The sequence below is a fragment of the Anas acuta genome, chromosome 5 (assembly GCF_963932015.1).
Source record: "Anas acuta chromosome 5, bAnaAcu1.1, whole genome shotgun sequence".
Classification (NCBI taxonomy): Eukaryota; Metazoa; Chordata; class Aves; order Anseriformes; family Anatidae; genus Anas; species Anas acuta.
The window spans coordinates 59,534,075-59,546,513 of record NC_088983.1 but is presented as its reverse complement, the minus strand read 5'-3'; the positions used below and the strand labels follow the sequence as shown (position 1 = coordinate 59,546,513).

The 12,439-nt window shown below is 37.6% G+C and overlaps 1 protein-coding gene across 26 annotated transcripts in view; it reads right to left on the bottom strand.

The window, feature by feature from the left end:
- The window catches only part of PPFIBP2 (PPFIA binding protein 2), a 110,322-nt gene that overhangs the window by 11,374 nt on the left and 86,509 nt on the right, over window positions 1-12,439 (bottom strand). For 24 of the 26 annotated variants that reach the window (XR_011097374.1, XR_011097375.1, XM_068685104.1 and 21 more), the window contains 8 exons: window positions 10,315-10,390; window positions 7,002-7,108; window positions 6,751-6,815; window positions 6,420-6,488; window positions 5,899-5,959; window positions 3,585-3,626; window positions 1,403-1,556; window positions 25-57 (listed from right to left, as the gene is read on the bottom strand). Coding sequence is in view for 24 of the 26 variants with exons in the window: in XM_068685104.1 (XP_068541205.1) it covers window positions 25-57; window positions 1,403-1,556; window positions 3,585-3,626; window positions 5,899-5,959; window positions 6,420-6,488; window positions 6,751-6,815; window positions 7,002-7,108; window positions 10,315-10,390 (607 nt within the window). In the remaining 2 variants the exon portion in view is untranslated. The remainder of the gene's footprint in view (window positions 1-24; window positions 58-1,402; window positions 1,557-3,584; window positions 3,627-5,898; window positions 5,960-6,419; window positions 6,489-6,750; window positions 6,816-7,001; window positions 7,109-10,314; window positions 10,391-12,439) is intronic. The other 2 variants (XM_068685109.1, XM_068685108.1) reach the window with 2 other exon arrangements.

Here is a 12,439-nt window from a genome sequence, read left to right as displayed (position 1 = left end):
TTGCATCTTGTTTGGATACAATACCTAGCACTGGTGCACTGACACTCCTGATGCGATCTTCAGTCATCCCAAGAAGCAGAAAGCCAGATGAAGAAGCAAAGAAGATATAAAACACCAGCAAAATAAAGTTATGGAAGAGCAAAGAAGTAAGCTAAGCATTAAAAGCAGAAACAAAAAGAAAAGAAGCAGTTATGCTTGACATGAAAGCGAATGTGCATTGGTTTGCACAAGCCCCAGGAATCCTGCACAGGTCATCTTAAGTAGATTCGAATGATCATTTCTCTCTCAAAACATATTTAAACATATGCTACAGAGCTCCATAAAGCCTGCAGTACTTCAGAAATGAAGCGGTGTCTAAAGTTACATCAGGTTCTTCTGAAATACAGAACTGGAGGTGTACTGAGTTCACTGCACATGCAAGATACAAACTAACCTCCAGTAATTCAGTGTTCTTACAAATTCACTGTTTGTTTCTAGAAAAAAAATATTTTCCTTTACAAGATCACACCTCTTTGGATAATCCTGCAGTTAAAACATAAATTGCATGGCTTGTGGACTGCCTACACCTTTACAGACTATTAATGAAACTCCAGCATTGCTATTACAGAAAAACTCTTTAAAAATAAATAAATAAATAGAAAAGCAACCCTTAAACAACCAACAACCTATTGTAACATTTAAGCTACAGTACACTAGCAGCTCTTAAGACTATGAAGTCTTATAAAGAAAAAACATACAAACAAACCACACACGTACAAAAAACCAATCCAATAACAATAAAAAAAATCCAAAATCCTTTTTTTCTAAAATGTGCACATTACTGCTGGTTATATTGTAAAGTGTCACACAATAAAATACAGTGGGATGGGAAAGGAAAAGTTTTTTTGTTTGATTAATACACAATTTAGTGTACGTTCCTTTAAAAAGATTTTGTCTATTCTCGATGTACTTGGCTGTGCATTTTTGTTTGTTGTTTTATAGAAAACATCAGCAAACTCATGTGATCAATGGAAGACAGTCTGAAAAAAAATACACTTATTCATACTATCAATATGTTTGGATCTCCAAAAATTCTAATTTCCAGTAAGAAAGCTGTCACCATAACCTCCAAGCGTGTTATGACCTCATTACATATGCTATCACTGACGTCAGCAAATTAAATGTCATCCAGTGTAACAAAAAGAACGTTCCAACTAAAGTCACCCTTTACTCTCCAGTGAGCCCATCTAGAATATTTTTGATATATTGTTAAAAACAGAACTTTCCCTCAGTGAGCCACCTGAACATCGTGCGTTATTATAACACAGAAGGTTATATAACATGGTATTTCCCCATTTTTAGTTTTCTTGTTTGCCTCTTACATAACCCCCCCGCCACCTCCCAGAGAGGCAGGGACACTTACTCAGGCCCAGGATGCTGTTGTCCTCACTGTCGTTCATGCCACATGAGTCTGGTGAATTTGATGTGTTATATGTTCCCTGTTCTCCATTCTGTAAGGGTCGAGGCAGTTTTCCTGGCAAAGTTTGGTATTTGCTGCCTTTCACAAGTGGCTTACTCTGCATTTTTTTAGAGGATAGAGGAAAAGGCAAATCACTCATTGCATTTACAATCTAGTACACAATAGTCATTTATAAATTTAGAAAAAGTATTTTGAAGTTTAGCATGTTCCTTTTTACAGACATTTCAATTTAAATCTAATATTTAATATACCAATTTAAATCTAATAATCAGCTGCCATGATTTTCTAGCTAAGACCCAACCTTCTCTTTCCTCATCTTCTCCTTCCCTTTCAGCTATACCATGTATTATATTAAACCATAATATATATATATATATTGAATATTACCTGGTTTGTCATGATTTTTTTGGCACCATATATAATAATTTATGCCTTTCAAGGCCCACTTTTGACAGTGCCAGAAATAAATTTAGTCATTTCTTAGCCCATTCTTTGCCCTGCCAAATTTTTCCTTCATATTTCATCAGTGTCTATGTTTTTGCCTTACAGTTTTATCTCGATGGAATTTAAGCCAAAAGTATTTGTGTAACTCAAATTTGGCCAGTTATATTTGCCCACCTCCATTAATCACTTTCAAATAATCAAAAATGAGGATAGGCTACAGAAATGTAACTTCTGTAAGAATCAAGACCTCTCTGGATAACTAACGTTTCAGTTGCTAAGTTGAAAAAAAAAAAAAAAAAGTTGAACGCAAACTGCAAAGCATATAGTAAATACCAATTGTTTTGTACCTAATCACAATGTATAACTTGGATGTATGCTGGTTAAAAAGCATGGACTGACCTGTATTTTAAAGCTGACATATTCTATACAATTTCTGTCCACATCAGACTAAAATAGCCATACTTTAGGCCTGCAGCCTTACTTTTGCCTACACCTATGGTACACGTACACAGTACCAGTGGCATCAGAGAGATTACTTATACTGGGAGGACCTTCCTCAAGCAAGAGAGGTCACAAGAGATGGTCCTCAAAGCCAGCGTGCAGTATCTTGTATTGAAAGGGTACTGCTATGTAGGCTATGCTTAAAATAGAGTCCTTTCATCTTCCATGCATTCAATTTTATAGTTACCGACTAATTTGGAATCCTGCCCCTTGTACAAAGGTAGTTTAGAACTTGCATACAGATCTGACAGTTTTGGGCCTAACAAGATTTTCTGCAGCCAAAGTATGTATTGCACAGATGCCCTTGGCTACAGTTTTGGAAAGTTTGCGCTGAGACTTCATCAATACTGACTCCAGAGGAAAAGATGAAGGAGCCATGACTGGACAAAATATATATATATATATATATATATATATATATACATACATATCACAACTGTCAAAATTACAAGAATGGAGAGGCTTTTCTGGAAAAGCAATGAACCTGTAACGCCAATTGACTTGTGGGAGTGGTGTACATTCAACGTGTATTTTGAAATAAGCTCATACTGACAGATGACAGAATCGGAAAGGAGGTAAGGTAGGAAAACAATGTGCTGAAAATACGCAAAATGTATTTAGTGCACAGAAACATACAGGATTCTCCTAATTAGTAACCCCATTTAAACAAAATTGTTTTGAAATACTTAGATAAAACTTTGTCTGTGACAGAATGATACATGATAATATATGATACATGAAATATTTAATTAGATAACCACTGGTTTATTCAATTTTTATTTCAAGGCCAAGAGGGATCTTTGTGATTCTATAATCATGGACCAGATTCCTGAATTTTGGGCACTATGCGTCCCATCCCTGCTCCTGTTTTGGCAGTTACAGTGTGCCCCCAGAAGCACCTAACATTACATGAGTGGAGAAACCATTTATTACTTTAATCAAATATTAGCACTGTGTTTTCTGAAACTGACATTACACACCCAAACAGCTTGTTGATAAAGAAAACACACACACACGCACACACACACAAATCCTTACCCCTACCCTTGTTCCCAAAGTTTGTCAAGTACATGAACTTTGCAAACATTTTGAAAGGGAAGATGAATACAAAATGAAAACAGCCATACCATCACAGCACATCACAGCAGATAAATGTTAGAAGAGTTTACAGTTAATATACCTCTTGTTCTACAACAGGCTGTACTGGTTTTCCTTCTACATACTACGGAGTTGCAGGGAGAATAATTTCAAAGTTTTATGGAAAAAAGCAACAGACAAATGTTAGTATTAACGTACATACATCAATTATAGTGTGATTACTATAGTGACGCTACTTAATGCATTGACAACATATTACAAGGTCTGTTATCTCTTCATTTTATAAAGTATTTAACCTTTAAATGTGTTTGTTCAAACCAGTTTAGTAATTTTGTGCCCAGTTTAGGTTCTGTTGTGATCAAAGAGATTTTGCTATTTTTAGGCTTCTGGTTGGTCCCATGGCAGCCACGTAACACTTAAAACGGTATGAAAATGTCTGATGTTAAAAGAGAATTTATGCAGTACTGTATGGATCCCTCTGAAACCACGAAGAAGAGCCGTGAAAAATATCAGCATGGCTAGGTCAGAAACACCAGTATGTTTTATTTCATTTTTATTGTTGCTGGACACAATTGGAATTTGAGTTTTGTGCAAACAACGCCAGCAGCACAGGTTCTGCTGGACTCAGTGACAGGAGCAAAGTCTTGTGCTGTGTCAGCAAAACAAGTTTTCTGGGGCCTAGTTTTGGTTAAGTTGTGACTACTTCTTGTTTAAATATAGGGAGGTCTGGTCTCATTTATTTCACTAAAAAGCCTCATGCCTAAATTAGGGCATACAATTTAAATTCCTTGCTGAACTAGGGTCTCACTGACTAAAGTTCTGTCACATCCTTCATTTTTTCTATATGGACTCTGATTTGATAGATACAGCAGATTTGCAGCCTAAATGTGTAGGTGGAGCCTTATTATATCATAGAGACAAATAGATTATTTTTTTTTTTTTAAGATTAAGACAAGAAAATAATTTAAAAGTTATGAAAAGAAAACAGACCTTCATAAATTACACACAGAATGAAATGTTAGCTGTCAAATGATCTGTCATGTGTGTGACCACAATCAAATGAGTGCAACATAAATTTCAAACATTTTATTTGGTCATGTAATCTAGTATTAAGCCTAGTTTTGGCATAGAAAATGTCAGTAATAGTCCTGTAAGTTACAAGTACACATGCAGAAAAAAACTTCAGTGTACATAATGACAAATAAAACCTCTGGACCATAGCATAATGAGACTTGGTAAATTGGAAAGTCTTTATTCTGGAATGGAATGAAGCCTTGGAATTATCAACAGTGCTCCTGCTGTTTAACTAAGGCAGCATCACTACCATCTTCAAGAATGCCATTTATATCAGAAGTCAAAGTTAGGGAGTGGCATTCATATGTACGTGCAAACACTCAAGGGAATCCTATGTGAAAATGCATGCCCAGTCCCAATGCTTCTTTTTAATACTTCCAGGTATGTTGTCTTAATATTTTAGCAGATTGGAAATCAAAAACATTTTTAAAACAGTAATCTATAAACAAAATCATACTTCAGTTCAACAAAATGACTTCTCGTTATTTGCTGTACTTCTGTCCTAGTTTCAGTTAGAACAGAGTTAATTTTCTTCCTAATAGCTGGTAGAATGCTATGTTTTGGCTTAGGATGAGAAGAGTGCTGATAACACCCCGATGTTTTAATTGTTGCAGAGCAGTGCTTATACCAAGCCAAGGACATCTCAGCTTCTTGCTCTGTCCTGCCAACGGGCAGGCTGGGGGTGCAGCAAGAGCTGGGAGGGGACAGACCCAGGACAGGTGACCCAAACTAGCCAAAGGGGTATTCCATACCATCTGACGTCATGCTAAACAATATATAGGGGTGGCTAGCCGGGGGGAGGGGGCCGGACTGCTCGGGGGTAGGCTGGGCATCGGTCAGCGGGTGGTGAGCAATTGCATTGTGCATCACTTGTTTGTACACATTATTATTAGTGCAACTATTATCACCATTATATTATTATTATTTTCCTATCTTATTAAACTGTCTTTATCTCAACTCACGGGCTTCACTTTCCATTTCTCTTCCCCGTCCCAGAGAGGGAGGGGGGAGAGTGAGCGAACGGCTGTGTGGTGTTTAGCTGCCAGCCAGGTTAAACCATGACAACTTCTCTTAAATGTTTTTTTTCTCTTAGTTGAAAAGCTGAATTTGAGGATGTGTCAAATCATTTGTTTACTCTAAGATTAGCACTGGGGCCAAAAGATGAACCTGAACTATTATATCACTAGGGCTTTTTTTTTCCCCACATAAGACATCAGTGGTGGTTAGGTTTACTATATCTGAAGCAAACAATATTTATATTTGACCTTTATCTTTTATTCTAGAGATTTAACGCCAAAAATTTTGAGTACAAATAAACCAACCTTTTCCAGGGATTCACTCTGCAAGTCTTCTAAACTACTTGATTTTTTTTTCTGTGGGACCCTTAAAATAATAACAGGCAAAAAAGGCAATTGTAAATTCAACATAATATGCTTGTGTATGTCACAACGGTATCATGTGACAGCTATCATATATCACATAATATCTTCAAATAACAGATAATTCAGAACTAGGAGATTGTTTTGTTTTGTTTTGAGCTTAAAATTCATAGTCCTGGGTTTAAAACATAGTACTGATGTAGATGAAGACAGAAACAGGAACATGGCCATGCTTATCAACAACAAAAGGCAATAAGGTCCAATATCCAGTTTTAAACCTTATATACATAAATGACTTTTTAGGATATCCTTAACAAGCAAAAGTAGACTTTAATAACTCTCTGCAAACACTGTGCAATATTAAGGGCTTTTTAAAAGATTTTAAAAATGGAAGGAGAAAACAGAATTATCAAAAAACATCTGACTATATGTTGTATATTTCAGTTAGCGTTACCAATTCTTACCTATTTAGGATTTCCAAAGTTTCTTCTTGTGAAGGGGTTAGATTAGTTGAAGATACTGGAATGGTTCCACTTCAAATCAGAATAAAATATATTAAGTACTATAATACATATATCTTCTGATATACAAAATGACTAATTCATTTGTGTAGTCCAAACCTCATACAACTAAGCATTAAAAATTTACATTTGTAATTTACAAAATTACACTTCTTTCACAGCTTTGCAAGAACTTTTGGGTAGTTAAGAACAGGCAAGACTAGATATCAACACTTAAATTAAATAACATAGACTTAGGACAATCCCAATAAAAAGTGAGAAACACAAGTCTTGCCTGATTTCTGTAGCTTTGTGTGGCACTGGTGATAACGTAGCTGGTGGCAATTCTCCTGAAGAGGCCTATGTAAAATAGAAGTTTCAAGCCTGTAACTCTAGTGTCTGAATCTGAAGTGCCCATAGCAATAGGCACAAAAATTCAGCCAGGGTAAAACCCTTGTCTACATTATCTTTGCTACTACAGAGAAACCAAGACAAACAATTCATATTTACATCACAATGTGCTTCTAAAACATCTTTACTACATACCTCTGATTTAAATAGATCTCCTTGAGGATTGTTCAAAATATTCCATTTCCTTAAAGTTGCCTCAAGTTCCTCTTCATTGCCACCAGATAGAATTCTGTCTGAAGAGCCTGCAAGCATTAAAGATTAGAAGTAGAAAGGGAGAGAAACAAGTCAAAAAATATATAACATTTAGGACCATATTCAGACAATCTAAATACTTCACTCTCTACATTCCACTTCAGTCTTCATCTGACGCATCTAGTTTGGCAGCCTTTCCCACTCCCCAGCCCTCCTTAGTGCTCTGATTTACAAGTGAGCTGATTTATATTTGACAACAAATATAGTCATCTTCTGTTCTCTGTTCTCAGTAGCTGAGCTGCTTGTGAGACAGCTTCTGAACTACTTCAATTCACAATTTGATGTTGTAAGGGAAATTCAAGTTGGTACCATTTTCCTTCTCACAGTTTATCACTTTATAGGATACATGTTAGACACTGAAGGTATCATAATGCAGTGCCCCATGCTCACTTTGAGGATGAACATGTAAACATACTTCATGGTTTTCTGGATATCCCAAACTGAAATAAATACTGAAATATTCCAAATTCACTATTGAAGAAGATTTTTATTGTTGAATTGTCAAAGCTGAAATACTAAATTAAAGTCTGAATATTTAGTGCTCAGCAAACTTCCAGAGTATTTTGGATGAGAAATCTTCTGGAGATCTCTCATGCACGGGATTACATACAGGATATGGAAGAGCAGATATGCCATGACGGAGAAATTTAGACTGACATTTAAGTATTTTGATAAATCCCAATTTAAGTGATGGAGGTGCTCTAGGCAGTTACGTAAAAGCATCAAATCTTATGTTTTAGCCTTCTCACTGTTGAGAAGAGAGACCTTTTAAAAAGTCATTTGACATGAGCTCGGTTATCATGCTGTTGAGCTAAAAGCTAAAAACACTGTCAAAAAACTTGATACTGACCACTGGTCCTTCAGGATATGAAGTGAAACTTAGTGCTGATAACATCACAAACTATGGTTCCTGGTAGGCAGCCCCTCAGCACAAATTACTAAAACCATAAGAGCTACCTGTAGTGGCTCATGATAGTTCCTCTACATTTTATTCAGATATCAATAACTGTTTCAAGCTGATGTACTACTTTAATCCAAAACACATATTTTTTTTAGTGTACATGTTACCTATCATGACAAGTTAGTCCTCTATTGTTAATGTAACTTACTGGTCCCCTTTAGCAGAAAAAAGTGACACTTACAATGTAATGTGTTTCAGTCATGTAATTATTTCATAACAGTTATATGAGACTGAAGATTTCAACCCATTGACCCTAATAAAACAACTTTTAAGCAGGGATTACACTTCAAAGGGAACCTTTAAAACCTGCCTCTAGAAATAATATATATATATATATATATATATTTTTTTTTTTTTTAAGGAGAAATATTTATTGGTAATCTAACCATGAAATTCTCACAAAAACACAGACAAGGTAACAAGCTCATTGGGGCTATGAAGAAAATGGAGGCATCACAGCATGTGTCTCTTTTATGGAGGATCTAAGTATACACTCCAGTTCTCACACAGGTTTGGGGTTTTTGTTTTAATATGCTGAGCATCACTACTATTTTAGTTAATACTGTACGGAATGTCTGCACTAGCATACACTAAATCCATCATACTCTCAGCAGTACCAACTCAATAATCCAGACCATCATGGCTTGCACCTTGCTTATGCACAAAAGCCTCCTCCAAAAGCATATCCCAACAAGGGGATGGTGCACCCTAATCTTTACAGCCAGCATGTGGTTTATACATATAATATTCTGTGCACCAAAGCAACCGTGGATTTCTAGTCATTCTCTCCAAACCAGAACCTGCCTAGTCAGCTGTGAGGATTTTTCTTAGGGGAGGGAAAAGGGCAACAGAACTTACTATATTCATTGCATTTCTTTCAGCAATATGTCAGAGACAAAGAAGAAAAAAGATCAGATTCCCTGTGATAAATGCAGTATAAAAAGCATGACGAAGGAAAACACTGCTTCCTTTAACTCTAGGTGGCTGGCTGGTGCTGATCATTACTGCCATTCCTGAATTGAACTGTGGTGTATGAAATCTGAATGTACGATCTAATTAATTATTTAAGGTTCACCATTCGCTAAGGTCTCCTGGTTTCACTTTACACTGTAAAAACTTGTCATAGAAAATACCACACAAAATTAATACCTATCTGTATGCTTTAATTCATCTGCAAGAGGTGATTAATTAAACTGTCATTTTAATTTTGCATAACAGATTCTAGAAAGGGATTTAGTGCAATTTAAACGCACAAGTTTCCAGCAGTTTTATTAACTAATTTGAATGAACTTTCTTAATTGTCCCTCCATCTACAGATTATGTCTCAGAATGAGCAGCATCCTGCTGTTTGCTCAGCCCTTTTCACCCTTTCTGCTCTAATTACTTTTCATCAGATCTCTACAATCCATGTGCAACTGAGGGAATGACAACCAGCAGCAGGGAAAAATGAAGTATGGAGCTTTGGCCATGAAGGACTTAAGGCATGGGCCTACACTAGGGAAGAGACTTACAGGAGTCCCATCAGCGAGGAGTGACAGCGCTGCATGAAGGTTCTAATAACACCATGGCACCAGCTGTCCACCCAGCCATCACTGCATGGATGTAGGAGTTCTGCAACCAAAGTTCCTATCCTACTGCAACATATAGTAAAGCATTTTAAAGAAAGCAGTGCTGGCTTTGGATTGCCTTGGCACATAATGAGGTAGAACTGCAGGACTTCAGACCTGACTGATGAGCAGTTCACATAGCTGTACAACTAGAGCAGTGATCTCATCAGCCATCCTTACCAATCAAAATCTTTAATGGCACCATACATAGCAGAATATAGCACCAAAATTAGGCTCTACAGAGGAATTTACTATTAACTGACGTAGAAAGCATTTTAAGCATTTTAGGGTAAAATTTAGGGAGCTGAACATGAGATTCAGTCACAGAAATCTCTCTGAATACTAATGTTGTAACTAAATCCTCAGACTTTTTTTTTTTACTGACTATAACATAAGAACCAAAAACAAAATTTCCACCAGCTACAGTCAAAAACACACAGGCCTACAAGCCTGCTCAAGGAATATTGTGGTTCTTTCTACTCTTTCAGCACCCCAGCATGATACAAATGTATATATAATGAACTATATAGTATTATACACGTAAATTCAACAGCCAACAAATAGTAGTTGTAGTGCATGAAGTTTTTAAATGATCTGATACTAGGAAATTATTCACAAGACATTTTACCATGAGCTGCAATCATTATTTCCTTGACCCTTCTGTACTGGCTTAGCAATAGTGTTAACTCCTCTATTCGGCGGTCCTGTGAAAAGCAGAAAATGAAATCATATTAAAAATCCTGAATTTTTATACTACACTATATTATGACACATTCATTTTTGTGATTTTGGCCTGGAAACAGAAAGATGGACTGGGATTTTCTCAACAACCCCAGCTTTCTTGGCCTTTCTTCACAGGAGAAGAGCTCCAGCCCTCAGAATATCCTCGTGGCCCTCCTGTGGACTTGCTCCAACAGCTCCACGTCTTTCTTGAGCTGCGAGCCACAGAGCTGAATATAGGACTCCGGGTGGGGTCTCACAAAAGCAGAATATTTTATTTTGTGAGACTATTGAAGGTAATGGCTCTATATTGAACATTTATTAACCTGTGAGTCAACTGACCACTAGTTTCCAAGGAAATGACCCTCCTTTCCCTGTCAGTATACCCAGATTTTAGGACATAATCAACAGTATTTTGTTCCCTTCAAATTCAAAAAACTTATGGAGCCTTGGAACAATTTTGGAAAGAGATGTTGCTACATCTTTTATTTTCCAGATGTAAATTTTACCTTTTTGAGTGTGTAAAAACTAGAGATCGTTATGAGTTTCATTAATTTACCCTAGAATTAACATTGCTCTGTCCAGATCCCCCACTTACTGAAGGAAGTTTTTAGTAATGCATATTACTGGGTAAGTGATCATATGTAAATATGTCACCAAAAAAGAAAATCTTGTTGCCTGTTTATTATCATAAGACAAGAACTACAATTTCCTCAAGAACTAATCATGAATAAAACTTCTAAAAATAAGGAACACTTTATGTAATAAGTCAATGACATCTGAAGGCTTTGCACTTGAATTGTTCAGTTGACAGACAAGCAGCGGAGGTGATGAGAGTCAAAAAACAGCAACAACAACAACAAACATATTTACAATTTAAATGTATCTAATTTCACTTCCCCCCTCCTTTATTACTCCCCACACACATCCTTTCGGCTTTTTAGCCCTTGTCTCTTTCAGACCTGATCCCTATTCTTAGAAGGGTTTAGTCTGAACCAGAGGCATTTTTTACTTTATTTTTCTATCACAATGTGAACTAGGGATACCAATGTACACTTTAGATCAAGTTTGGAAAATAAAGAACTGCCTAAGATGAGCACATTCTAGCACTTTCTAATAGCAGAAAACCGGAGATTCTGCTTGTTACAACCTTGGCTTTCTGTTCTGTATTGGGTGTATGGGCAAGGGTTTGGTAGTTGGGGGCTGCAGGAGTGGCTGCAGCCCGTGGAGGAGCCCCCGGTGGAGCAGGTGGATGTGGCCTGGAGGAGGCTGCGGCCCATGGAGAGCCCCCGCAGGAGCAGGCCCCGGGCCAGAGCTGCAGCCCGTGGAGAGGAGCCCATGCAGGAGCAGGGCACATGGGGGGAGCTGCCACCCACCCGTGGGGGACCCATGCTGGAGCAGTTTGCTCCTGGGGGATGGACACCATGGGACAGAGCCGTGTGAGAGCAGTTCCTGAAGAGCTGCTGCCTGTGGACAGCCCCCGCAGGATCAGTGCAGGAAGGACGGCATCCTGAGGGAGAGACCCCACAGGGAGCAGGGGTAGAGAGGGACTGTGAAGAAGCAGCAGAGATGAAGCATCACTAGCCCCAATTGCCTGTTCCACCGCACTACTCAAGGAGAAGAGGTGGAAGAGAAAGTCTGTGTGTGGGGGAAGGTGTCTTGAGTTTGTTTAATTTTAGTTTCTCACTTCTCTAACTTGTTAATAACAGGTAATAAAGAATGGATTACATGTATCTCCCTATGCTGAGTCTTTTTTTCACCATGACAATAATTGTTGAGTGATCTCCCTGTCCTTATCTCAACTCTTGAGCCCTTTCCATATTATTTTCTCTCCCCTTCCTTTGACGAGGGCGATTGAGAGCATGGTTGTGGTGGAGTTCAGCGGTCCAGCAGGGTGAAACCAACACATGCTCCCGTCTGGAATGTAATGTAACTAACGAGTTCTACTACAGGTTAGCAAGGTCAGACACAATTCCTATTTTATAAAATTAAACATTCTGTCACAGTCTCATGGCATTAATCCAAAAATCAGG